This window comes from Pararge aegeria, chromosome 27 (assembly GCF_905163445.1).
Source record: "Pararge aegeria chromosome 27, ilParAegt1.1, whole genome shotgun sequence".
Lineage (NCBI taxonomy): Eukaryota > Metazoa > Arthropoda > Insecta > Lepidoptera > Nymphalidae > Pararge > Pararge aegeria.
The window spans coordinates 5,153,397-5,166,638 of record NC_053206.1 but is presented as its reverse complement, the minus strand read 5'-3'; the positions used below and the strand labels follow the sequence as shown (position 1 = coordinate 5,166,638).

Here is a 13,242-nt window from a genome sequence, read left to right as displayed (position 1 = left end):
TGGCCGGTCGACGTGACACCAAGGACAAGGCCCTGAACCTGGAACCTGAGCCGCAAGCAAAAGAAGAAGAAGATCCTCTATGAAAGAGTCCGAAAAGCTAACATCCATATAAACTTCTATTTTTAGTGCTACTAGACAAAAATAGTCTAGTAGCACTAAAAATACACACACAATGTACGACTTTATTAGGAAAATAGCTAATAACACTAATGGTATTTTGAACATTTTTACCCTTATACGCTCATTCCAGTGATTTAATTGTACAAAAATCTCAAATTTTAATGTTCAGTGAAACTTGGTGGTCTTGGCTGTGGGATTCCCACGACTGGAAAATGTTTGTGTGATGAACATGATTGTTTTTCAGTGTCTGGGTGTTTATTATAATTTTTAAACTCATATCGTTTTCCTCTCCTAAGCAGAATGATAAAACGATTAGTTATTAGGGTAAATACCAGGGCCAAAACCTCCTGCCAAACCAGGGCAACGTAAATAAATAGAGCACCCCTAACCTTCATCATCTGGGTCATTGTCACTGGAACTCTTAGTTTCCGTGGCCGCCTCTGCCGCGACCTGGCCCAAACGGCCCAATTTCAACAATTTCTGCTTCTTACGCTCTTTAACAGGTACGTATGGCACGTAATTGTCGATGTCTTCTTCGGATTCCGACTTCTCTTCGCGGCGATACCGCTTTATGGGCGGATCGGACATTTTTTATGTTAAGTGTACGTTAACTTGTATTATTAAATATTTTATCCAAATATTAACGCCTAACGGTTATAATTATAAAATTATCAAATACTTCAAGCAATTCTGGTTGATTGTTTTGAGTTTTTGACATATACAGCGTCAGATCCCGCACTCTGAAATACTCTGAAGGAAGTATGAAGGAAGCCACAGATGATTATGATGTTATATTTTTAAAAACTTACTTAACGGTGTACGGCTGTGGGCTAAAGTCTTTATGAGGTTTTGACGTTTATAGCCCAGCTCAGACCATATTAATAACGTCATTGTTCTTGAATAACGAACGCCTTTTTACACTCGAATATTTTTGTTAAATCTATCATCTTTACATGTCACAAATGTACGTCAACGACCAAACTGATCTTCATGAAATTTGAACGTATACTTTTTATGTTGAAAATACCGTTCCCGAAGTAATATAACATAACAATCTATGTTTCGTATCAACTTAGTACCAAAAGAACAAACCTTTGTCTGTTACTTGAAACAATTAATTTAGATTTTCTTTTAATTCAATAGTCCTTTTTCTCCTTCCTCAACATGCCTTCTATCAATATAACTAAAAATATATTGTAGCAATCGATCTTCAAGCTGCTATCATATTGAAATTATTGTATAAGCACAAATGGAAAGACAAATCCGGAATCGATCATTAACAGTAATTTTTACATCCAAACACACCAAATCGCTTTTCGCGAAAATTCGTCAATAAAATCGTCATCGAAAAGACGGCAAGTGGCGCTAAACAAAAAAAATCACGTTTCTTTACACGACATAGAAAATAATAAAATAACTGGTTCTATTGTTCGTGCGGGATCTAGCGAACGTCGCTTCCTATTTATGATTTTTGTGCCAATCTAGTGTCGAGTCGTGAATTTAGAGACAGATATATATAATCTGTTGTTTAATATTCTTGAGCTGCGAGTATGGAGGGTAGAGGTAAGGAGAGTCATCTTATATGGGAGAAAAGTTGAAAAAGTGTCCAGTTGTTGCGCTAAATAACAGTTCAAAATCCTCCACAATGGCGCTGGTGGATGCACAGGGTATGGTATGAATGTAGCAATCGTAAATGAATTGAAGTATGCCGAGTTAAAAAAATTAATGTCATTATCGACTAAAGTAGTTAATTATTGAGAATTTCAACAACTTAAGTTGTACAAAATATTGTGGTAAATATAACCTTACATATTTATTATAACCAAACGTGCGTTTAGAGTGATTTTATTTCGTAAACAGTAAATAGTACGGTATTTATATTTGGCGCTTCTTTTAAGAGTTACCCTGATGCAAATGTGGCGCCATCCTAATTTAATACATTTTGACGACACTTTTTCATATACACAGATGACTCTCCTTACCTCTACCCTCCATAGCTGCGAGTCTTGGGCTAGAACTATGGAGGGTAGAGGTAAGGAGAGTCATCTTATATGGGAGAAAAGTTGAAAAAGTGTCCAGTTGTTGCGCTAAATAACAGTTCAAAAATCCTCCACAATGGCGCTGGTGGATGCACAGGGTATGGTATGAATGTAGCAATCGTAGATGAATTGAAGTATGCCGAGTTAAAAAATTTAATGTCATTATCGACTAAAGTAGTTAATTATTGAGAATTTCAACAACTTACGTTGTACAAAATATTGTGGTAAATATAACCTTACTTCCTTGTATCTCCATACATCCTTGTTTATTTTTCAAGCCTACTCTAACAATATTTATATTTGGCGCTTCTTTTAAGAGTTACCCTGATGCAAATGTGGCGCCATCCTAATTTAATACATTTTGACGACACTTTTTCATATACACAGATGACTCTCCTTTCCTCTACCCTCCATAGCTAGAACTCAAATTTGTTTGACAATACAAATACAAAAAAAAATATACCTACAGTAAACAGTTTTGTTAGCTCATAGTTCAATAGAATGTAGAAGTCAGCCGTCAGCGTTTGCTACCGGTGATCGGTGACAAAATATATTACTGGAAGTACGAAAAAATATTTAGATACACGTATATCTTTACTCTTTTAATTAATTCAGCCGCTGAGAACCCAAACATTAAGGATAGTTAATCTGTATGCAATTTGAATTTGCGATTCAACTATTAGAAAGCTGTATTTTTGTTGTGAGGTCTCAGGTTTGTTATTAAAATTAGTTTTTTTAAATTGTTATATATTCACTTTACTGCCGCGTTGGTCTTTTAGTTTTAGTATTTACGTATTTTCCGCTGTAGTCCTCCGACATGTTAGTACTATTTTGAAGACTATATAGACTGTTATTTACTATTTTTAATTATTCATACTCGTAATTCATTTTATTGTCATTGGTCTAGTGGTTAGTATATTTAACTGTGAGTCACGAAGTCGTTAGTTCGAATTATGGACTGGGCCAAACATTTGTATAGGTACATCGCGTTTTCTGTTAAAAAGTTCTTAGTACTAACCTGGACTCCGCAGTAAGGGAACTGGCGTTGTCCAACTCTAACAGATCACGTCAGATGTCGGCTTTTAACACCGTTGAGGATGTCGTCTTTTAACACCGTGTGAGAAAATCGTTAGTCGGAAAACCCCGCCAGCCGAATATGGAGCAGCGTGGTGGGCCTATGCTCTAAAAGTCCTATGAAAGAGGAGGCCTGCGCCCAGCAGTGGGTTGGCAATAAATATTATGGGGATGTGATGAATATTTTAACATATTGTCTTCTATGATTAACACTGCAAAGGCTGCTTACAAATTGTTTTTATTAACAACTAGCGTACCCAGCCCGCTTCGCCGGGCTAGATTTTGCTTTATTTTATTTAAACAAAATAAACTTACATCATTAAATTTTTCATTTAAGTCTCATAATGCATTGAATCATTTATTTCTCTCCGTATTCATTCTCTTCTATTCTCTTCTCGAGCGGGCGAAGATCATTATCTACACCCATGTACACCCAACAATAGAATATCATCATAGTAAATAAAAGCTGTATTTGATAGTTTGACAGTTCAAAAATAGGAGTGCTCCGATCATCACCAAACTTTACAGGATTACTCGCCAAGTCAATCCGGATATTCCCTGAAAGTTTCATTGAAATCGGTGCTGCAGTTTTGGAGCCTTTACGGAACATACCCACACACTTTCTCTTTTATATATATAGATTGATTGACATAATTTGGTATTGTAAGTGTGACACTGTATTATGAGTGTCCAAGGCATTAGTCTGGGAACTTTGTATTGCTTAAGACACAATATTATTACTTCCTGATGCACATCAAATGTGGACAGTATTTAATCTCAGGCAGCTTTTTAATTGTTAATATAATAGACTAAGCAGCTTTCGCTGATGCATCTATGTCATTTCATGTGCTCTTTGTCTTTTTGATGTTTATCCAGTCTGATCTTAAACTGATTCAGTGATACTGCAGTCACTACATCTTCAGGCAAGGCATTCGACATTTGTATAACTCTATTGCTGATAAAGTGCTTGGAAGGATTAGACGATGCCTGCTAAAATTCAAGTTTGAGACCACAGCCCCTTAATCTGGGGTTACTCTTTTTTGAAAATATTTCCTCATAATTTGGAATGTTGTAATACTTATTTAATATTTTTTAATAGCATAGTTTAGTTTTTTTCTTGTTAGCATATAGAAGTTCCTAATTTTACATTATTATTACAGAATACAGATCAAAATGCCACATAAAGAAATGAGTGTGAAGACACAACTGGTGAGGAATGACGAAGGAACAACAAAAATGTTGCTCTTTCTGCAAAACGGCGAGGAGAGATTAATCACATTCATACTGCCCAAGGAGAGTTGCACGCTTCAGGATGTTCTTGAACAGTGCAACGTGCCGTTCACGGACAAAACTAACATACAGATTATGCAGAACTGCAGCGGCGTTATAGAATTCTTCGTGTCGGTCGGTCGCACGAAGAAAATCGAAGATCTAATAAAGAAACACCACATGCACAATTGAGAGATTTTACTGGTAATATGTTTTTTTTTTATATTAATAATTGACGGACTAGGAGATGGCCCACTTGGATGTAAGGAGAAAACCATTGCCTGTAAACAGAGCAAGGCATGCTAGAACATGTGCTACAAGGTGCTGATAATGATTTAACCGGTTTTCGCGAGCAGTACCAGAGATTATATGTTTATACATAGACAACCTCACAAATTCACAAATTTTACCTCTAAACAAATGAAGTTGTTTACTTAGATATGACTGGATAAAATCTAATTGTTATTACATTTCTGCAGGACATGCTACACTGTGTCCACAAATTTAAGGCATAGGTGTTAATCCTCATGTGCCAGTTAAGTATAAATTTACTACTAGTTATTAATAATTATGATAAACATCCTGCAGTGTAGATAAAAACACTATAGTGAAAGCTCAGAAGGGTAATTTGGAATAATACGCTGATAAAATTTCATTAAATCATTTTATTATTTATCTCCTATTTATCACATTAATCACTTTAATTATTCACAGTAATATATTTTTTGTCCACGTCCGAACGTGACCACAGCCGACAGTAGACTGCCGTCCGCCTCAATCATTCAATGCCAACAAGTCTCATCAGTATGTACCTATACACAAATCGGTATCACTACCTGTCAATGTACGTCATGAAACGTATGCAACAAGGGTATATTGACATGGTTACATTTATTATTTCATGAGGTACATTGACAGACACTAATCATATTTGAAATTGCTAACAATAGTAAAATTATACAAATAATTTTACAGAATAGAGAAAATACAAATTGCAATGTTGCACACTGAAATCCAATACGGTCGAACCACAATCTTAATTAGTATTTAAAGAATCAATATTAAAACCACATTCAAGAAAATAAAACAAACATCATTCAAAATTTTGAGGAAATACATTATTATTACCCCTTTCTTATTTGACTGCCGATTGGCGAAGTTTGCAGCGACCCAGCTTTCTGAGTCCAAGGCCGTGGGTTCGATTCCCGCTACTGGAAAATGTTTGTGTGATGAGCATGAATGTTTTTCAGTGTCTGGGTGTTTGTTTATGTTTATTCTTATTAATATTCATCAGTAGTATCCATAACACAAGCTACGCTTACTTTGGGGCTAGATAGCGATGTGTGTATAGTTGTAGTATATTTATTATTTTCAAAAAAAAGTACTAATAGTCTATGGTCTCAAACTTTTAATCTAATCCTTCCAAGCACTTTATCAGCAATAGTGTTATTAAACATGTGGAATGCCTTACCTGCAGATGTAGTGTATCACTGTATAGTGAATATACTATCAGTATCACTGTATCAGTTTAAGAATAGACAAACATCAAAAAGACAAATAGAACAAGAAATGATATACGCATCAGCGAAAGCTGCTAAGATTATAAATATTTTTTACTATTATTATAAAAAAAATAAAATTAAATATTTACAATCTTATTTATTTATTTATTTATTTAAACATCTTTATTGCGTAATAAAGGAGAAATTACAAATATAGTTAAACAAAAAATTAAAAGCAAAAGGCGACCTTATCACTAAAAGTGATCTCTGCCAGGTAACCTTACCGATAGTACACAACAAAACATGAGAGACGGGAAATCGCAATTAAAATAAACAATACATAAATTTACACACTTAAGTACATACTACTAATAACTAATATAATAAATAATTAAAAGAGATAAATAAAATAAGATATAAATAAATATATATATATATATATATATTAACAAATATTTACATTTACTATAGATACATAAGTACACATATACGAACAACAAAATTATAATGACAAATAGTGAAGTCTAACACGGCTTTTGAAAATAGCTAGGGATTTAGAGCGACGAATATCGTCAGGGAGTGCATTCCACAGCGTTGCAGCTTTTATTGTGAAGGATTCCGAGTAACTTTGCGACTTACATTTCATCATTCGGAGAATATTCTCCCTAGCAGAACGCTGAGATCCTTGAGACGGACACGGGCAAAGGAAATGAAAGCGTTGTTTAAGGTAGGGTGGTGTCCAAGGATGAAAAAGAGTAGAATACAGGATTGAAAGGACATGCAGATTACGCCGATGCCTAATAGGAAGCCACTTCAATTTTTTGCGATACTCAGAGATGTGATCATATTTCCTAAGACCAAATATGAATCTTATGCATAAGTTTTGTAGTCGCTCCAGCTTATCCAGAAGGTCCTCAGTCAAGTCTAAATAACAGGCATCGGCATAATCTAAAATAGGAAGAAGAAGGGTATTGGCTAATAAAATCTTAGTCTTGATAGGCAAGAGATTTTTCCATCTTTTTAAGGACCCAAAGGCACTAAAAACTTTCTGGCTTACATGGGCTACTTGCGGCCTCCAAGATAAACTGCTGTCCATGAGAATGCCTAGGTTTTTCACAGTTTTGCTATAAGGCAGCAGAGACCCATCAAAAGTGACTTGCGGAATACCAGAAAAATTCACTTTCGCAATTTGCCTAGAATTACCCAAAATAATTGACTGAGACTTGCTGGCATTAACCAATAACCCATGAGATCTGCTCCAGTCACAGATAGCACTAAGGTCAGCGTTGAGTCTATTTACAGCCTCAGGAATATCAGAAACCAGAGCAGACACATATATTTGAAAATCATCCGCATAAAGATGATAAGGTAAAGAAAGGAGATCAGTCATGGTATTAATGAAAATGGAGAATAGAAGAGGAGATAGTACACCACCCTGTGGAACACCAGCAAGGAGGCGGCAGTAAGAAGAGAATTTATCTTTGACTCTGATACATTGCGTACGATCATGTAAATAAGAATGGAACCATCTAACTACAGGTGAAGAAATATTAATGGAATCTAGTATGGCCAAGAGAATCTCAAAATCCACAGTGTTGAATGCATTGGAGAAATCAAGCAAAGCCAAAATGGTCACCTGCTTATTATCAATACCTAAACGAATATCGTCACAGACATTGGTTAAAGCCGTGACAGTGCTGTGCCCACGACGAAAGCCAGATTGAAAAGTGCTAAGGATATTATTTTTAGAAAGAAATAAAGATAATTGAGAATTAACAATACGTTCCAGGACTTTAGATAAGAACGGAAGAATAGAAATAGGTCGGAAATGAGAAAACAAAGACGGGTTAGAATTTTTAGGAATAGGTATGACCTCAGCTATACGCCAGGCACTAGGAAAGGAACTAGATGAGAGAGATAGATTAAATAAGTAGCACAGAACGTGTAAGATGTAATCTAAACTTAACAATATCATCTTACGGCTGATACCGTCATTTCCCAAAGCATCTGATTTAACTGCATTTATGTGCTTTATTATTTCGCCAGGACTGACCACGCTAAATTGGAACAATGGAAAATGAGGCTTTGAACGCGAGCTTATCGAAGCCAGGGTTTCAGTTTTGCGACTAATACTAGTTGTCACATTACTGAAATGACGATTCAAAGCATCTATATCCACACTATCAGGAACACTTTTTTGCCGGCGACCAATGCCCAAAGTTTCCAAAAATTACCACACCTTAAGGGTACTCTTTCCATCAACTGAAGAGTGGATATAATTGCGCTGAGCGTCTCTGCACATCTTGTTACACCGATTCCGCAGCCGCTTATACTTAAGCAAGTTGGCATCAGAGGGTTGGATCTTATACCTTGATTTCGCCGCGTTACGCTTAGACATGGCAAGCTTTATATCATGAGTAAGCCACGGTGCAGGCAGATGCTTTAGTTTAATCGGTCGAAAAGGTGCATGGGTATCAAAGAGTTCAATAAGAAGAGAATTGAAAATAGAGATCTTTTCATCCAGCGAAGGAGCATTGAAAACTACGTCCCAATCTATGCAATTTAGATCCCGCAAGAAATGATCATTACTAAACTTGTGAAAACTACGACGCATGACTGTTGTTGGCTTGAGCTTAGGCGGGCGCACATTATAGGATAGGTATACCAAATCGTGGTAAGAAAAGGCTTCCGCAGAAAGCTGGCCAAAAGAACTAACATACGCCGATGCAGAGACAATCATCAAATCCAGCTGTGAAGGCGAGCAGTTCGGAAAGAAATGTGTGGGACTCGTTGGAAGCAAAGACAAATTTGTGCTATTTATTATATTTTTTAGCTTATGGGCCCGCGAATCATCTTTAACGAGGCAAGTATTAAAATCACCCATAATTATTATATGATCTGCATGTGGCACATAAGTCTCTAGTAGAGTTTCAAATTCGTGAAAGTAATCTATTCGAAGCGATGGACTGTAAAATACACCTAAGAGCACTTTTAAATTACCAAACAGTAGTTCTAAAAATAAATGTTCCGAAGATTCAGCATAAGTTGACGATGACTTATTTAAAATGGAAAATGGAATGTGGCTGCGTAGGTAGATCGCAACTCCCCCACCACCTTTACCCACACGGTCATTTCGAATTAGATGGAAGCCAGGAAGAGAATAAGAGGTGGAGGGAAGGCACGGCTTTAAAAAAGACTCTGAAACTAGAATAGCATGGACGTTCCTAACATCAAAAGAGGTTAAAAGGTCTGGGAAGTGTGCAGGAATACTCTGCGCATTTATGTGAACTACGTTGAAATTCTTAGGATACCCCGCAAAAGCGGACTCAAGGCGTGTATTTAAAGGTAACGAAGTGCTATGGAAGCTCCCATCAGAGGAACAAACAGGAGAAAAGAAGGTTACCTCATCAGAGCTATCACTACTGTCACTACAAGAAATATCATCCCCAATATTCATAATACAATTAAAATAATAATATTATAAAATACGATAAAAATAATAATAATAAAAAAAAATATATATATATTATAATTTAAAACGTGCTAAACATATTGCCTGCCGACAGTGTAAATTCCTAAGGTTTAAACTTAAGAAAAAACAATCATCAAAAGAAAACAACTTAATTGACATAAAAATAAAGATCTAACCTAATTACAAAACATGAAGTTCTTGTCTATCATTAACACAATTCTCTAAAATATCTTAGTTACTAAGTTCAGTCTAATCTAGTCTGTATTTATGCTAGCTTCTTAACCGAATACTCTTCTACTCTTTTTGCAGAGGAATTTAAAGTACTAAGTGAGCGGATGTATTGTGGCAACTCAAAATCTTAATTACCAGATAAAATTTAAAATCTGCCGCATTTTATAATGTAACCTTTTTTATTATTCGTGGGGAAATACTCATAAACATTTATGTAGTAGCACAGTACGCTTAATTTATCAATTCGGATTTAATAGACGTTGGCTTTAAATAAAAATCGCCCACTTAGTATTTCTATTCGCCCGCTTTATATTTTTCATGATTTAAAGCTGCTGGGTTAAGTATTACTGTACAATTTTGGAATGTTTATTTATGTTTTTGTTAGCAATTTAAAATTGTTTGCCTGTGATTATACTTTTAGGTCTGTTAGTCTAAGGTTTTTTTGCATTATTTATTGTTTGTATGATAAGATTGAATAGAAAATATATATTATTCTTAACGTATGTGCGTGTATAAATTATGTATTTAAATAAATAAGTATCTATCTATCTTGTAATGAGGCCCGCTTCAGCGGATGCACTTCGACCCTCCAGGATCTTTTGTGCTCCCCCCGTCCTTGAATCCCCTCACCCTAAATAGCTTCAAATATCCACTCTAAGAGTTTGATTGAAGCTTTTAGGTTGGAGGCACAGTAATCCTCTGGTTGTGGATAGGCCACTCCCAAGAGATCCAACCGCTTTCTAGCCAACCCGTCGCATTCACAAAGCAAATGCTCCATTGACTCGACGTGCTTGTTGCACCTGTGGACCCTGTGCCAAAGTGTCATGTTATGGGCGCTATGGCGTAAATAAAAAGTATGACTAAATAAATAGCCTTTCATTCGACAAAGCAGATAGTATAACTGATGGTAAGTGGAAAACTATTGTCCATAATAAAACGGAGCAAGGCATGCTAGGAACCCGTCCTATAAACTTCAAAGTGCTGATAATGATTAAACTGGTTTTCGCGAATAAATCCAGAGATACCTCTTTAAACAAATGAAGTTGTATGCTTAGAAATGACTAAATAAAGTCTAATATTAAGTTGTATACTAAGATATGGCTGGATAAAATCTTATTGCTATTACATTCCTTAGTCTGCCATCCCGTATTCGATTTTGTAGTTGCGGTTGTAATGCCTCGTTTTTAAGAAGAAAATGAACAAATGAACTTGAAAATGAAATGAATGGACATAAATTATGCTGATGATAGACTGTAAGTTTAAATTAGGTAACTTGGTTTTAGATACCAAAAGTTGGCAACATTACAGAGTTCGACAGCCGATTTGTCAAATGTCAATGTCAAATCAAAATACTGGGTGACACGTACATCACATCATATAATTAAATTTACTTTTTGCGACTTTCAAATGTAAAAATTCGCCAAAAATTATACATGTGCCGATTCCCGAGAACCGCGACAAAATGTCCGATAGGAGTTTCGGTGATTACCCAAATCGGAGTGTTGTGAAAAACCCTCTATTGTCCACCGCTGTGACTGGCCTCTCAATCGAAGATTTGACGCAGAATGCTGTACTGTTACCTGCCGTTCCTAGCCAGGAATTGATCACAAGACAAGGTTAGTGCTATTTCTATCCCTGAATGGTGTAAAAAATACGTAATTTGTGCCGGCCTTGGCATAAAGGCAATAGTCATGGAACTTATATATACATTCGCATTTCGCACCTCTTCTCTCAGTTTTGGCTACGAGTCGGTTGAATTTCTTGTCTTTGCATACCGTATTATACTTTTGGATTATAAAACTTGTGTTTAGTGTACGATTTAAGTGTAAATAATTAGTGAAATTGATAGAATTACCGAAAAACATGTACCATTGTGAAAAAGTGTTTGTGAGTCTACATCAAATCGTGTTTACACTCGTAAATTTCAGTGTTTTATCTTATTTTTAAGTAAACAAACTGTGCAAACTAACTTTTTAATTTTAAACTACTAAACAAACCCAACAAATTACAAATTTTGTTATAAGAAACCAAGTAGGGGTAAACCAATAAAAAAACCCAATAGGGGTTTTTTAATAATATGTCATCATTTTTGTATAGGAAATACAAAAACGCTCCATTCCAGAGTGGTTTCGTTCCAGACATTAATTGGTCATCATATTCAAGGAATAGAAATATTGAAAGAGTTTTTAAACAATTAGTAAGTCCATAATATCTAAAAATAATTTTTACTAAGTTATTCCACTGTGACATTTATCTTGGTATGTAAGAAGGACGTTATTGTGGTGATAGCTGAGTGGGTAAGGCTTTGTGAAGGCCTAGTATGATCCGTAGCACATACATCTAACTTAAATTATCACTTGTACAGTGTAAATATATTATGCTGCTAATATTGAAACTATATTCATATTGCAGATAAGAGCTGTACGGTCAATATATAAACTTAAATCTTGTGAATCCCACTGTGAAAAATTTAAAGAAATAGGTATACTTACGGTAGCCTCACAATATATTTATAACAATATAGCATTTGTAAGACAACAAATTAGTCAATATAAACAAAAAGTGGATATAAACAGTCAACTTACAAGAAATGGTCATAAATTAGTGACATCTGCATATTGTCTGCAAAAGGTACAGAAGTCATTTGTGCAATTGAGTATAAGCTTTTATCTATAAGCTAATATCATTCCTAAGGTAATTTCACCCTACCAATGCATAAGTTTAAAGAATATATTAAAACACATTTATTACAGTGAGGTTACTATAAAATTGCTGAATTTCTTAATGACAAGGTTGCTTGGAAGCATCTAGCCTCATCTCTCACAAGATAGAAAAATGAATGTTAAAATGTAAAATGTAAATTGTTTATGTTGGAAAAGAGCTACTGAGGAGTTTCTTGCCTGCTTGTTATTGGTAGAATCTGCCTTCCGAACTGGTGGTAGAGTTACTACACACAGACTTGACGTTTCAAAAGTGCTTATATTAGGCCTACTTGAAATAAAAGAATTTTGAATTTGAATTTATGCAGATACTTATTAGGCGCGGCTGTCAGTCACACCAGATTATTTCTTTCCTTCTAACACAATCACATTATGGAATAGGTTAGTATGCCCACCTGTGTAAATTTGAAGTGGTTAAATAGTAAATACAGTAAGACAGTAGTAAAACAGTAAGATGCAGGGTTTCTCGAGAGTGTTTATCCCTAATAACTTAATGCCCGCAATACAACACACATCCTATTAGGTATAGTTAGCACTGGGGAGTATAGGCAAACCTACTGTTACCATGGAAAAGGAAACAATAACTATTTGTAGTCTAAGAATGTCCTTTTTGAGGGCTAAATTGGGTACCACAAGATAGTTATCTCTACCCATTAATTGTAGGCAGACATAATTATCTAATAAGGTAGATTATCTGGGCATAATCAGTAGAGCTAACTTTCTAACGATGCATATGCCAGCGCTCACACACTACACATTTACTTATTTGTTCCGTTACGGCATCAATCACCCTTATACTTAAACAACAAATTACT

The 13,242-nt window shown here is 35.4% G+C and overlaps 3 protein-coding genes across 4 annotated transcripts in view; 2 read left to right on the top strand and 1 right to left on the bottom strand.

Moving 5' to 3' along the window:
• Positions 1-708, bottom strand: part of LOC120635738 (ATP-dependent RNA helicase abstrakt) — an 82,986-nt gene extending 82,278 nt beyond the window's left edge. The window contains exon 1 of the mRNA XM_039906865.1: positions 510-708. Within this exon, the coding sequence (XP_039762799.1) occupies positions 510-708 (199 nt within the window). The remainder of the gene's footprint in view (positions 1-509) is intronic.
• Positions 709-2,628: 1,920 nt separating this feature from the next.
• Positions 2,629-5,645, top strand: LOC120635736. Of its 2 annotated transcripts, none has more exons than XR_005659301.1 (2): positions 2,629-2,871; positions 4,394-5,645. XR_005659301.1 is itself a non-coding variant. In XM_039906864.1 (2 exons), the coding sequence occupies exons 1-2, from the start codon at positions 2,812-2,814 to the stop codon at positions 4,692-4,694; spliced, it is 354 nt and encodes a 117-aa protein (XP_039762798.1). In that variant the 5' UTR covers positions 2,629-2,811; the 3' UTR covers positions 4,695-5,634. The 2 variants fall into 2 exon arrangements, 1 of the variants encoding a protein (XP_039762798.1); XM_039906864.1 differs by having other exon boundaries at positions 2,629-2,864; positions 4,394-5,634.
• Positions 5,646-11,073: 5,428 nt separating this feature from the next.
• Positions 11,074-13,242, top strand: part of LOC120635734 — a 127,936-nt gene continuing 125,767 nt past the window's right edge. The window contains exon 1 of the mRNA XM_039906862.1: positions 11,074-11,323. Coding sequence (XP_039762796.1) covers positions 11,170-11,323 — 154 coding nt within the window. The 5' untranslated portion in view covers positions 11,074-11,169. The remainder of the gene's footprint in view (positions 11,324-13,242) is intronic.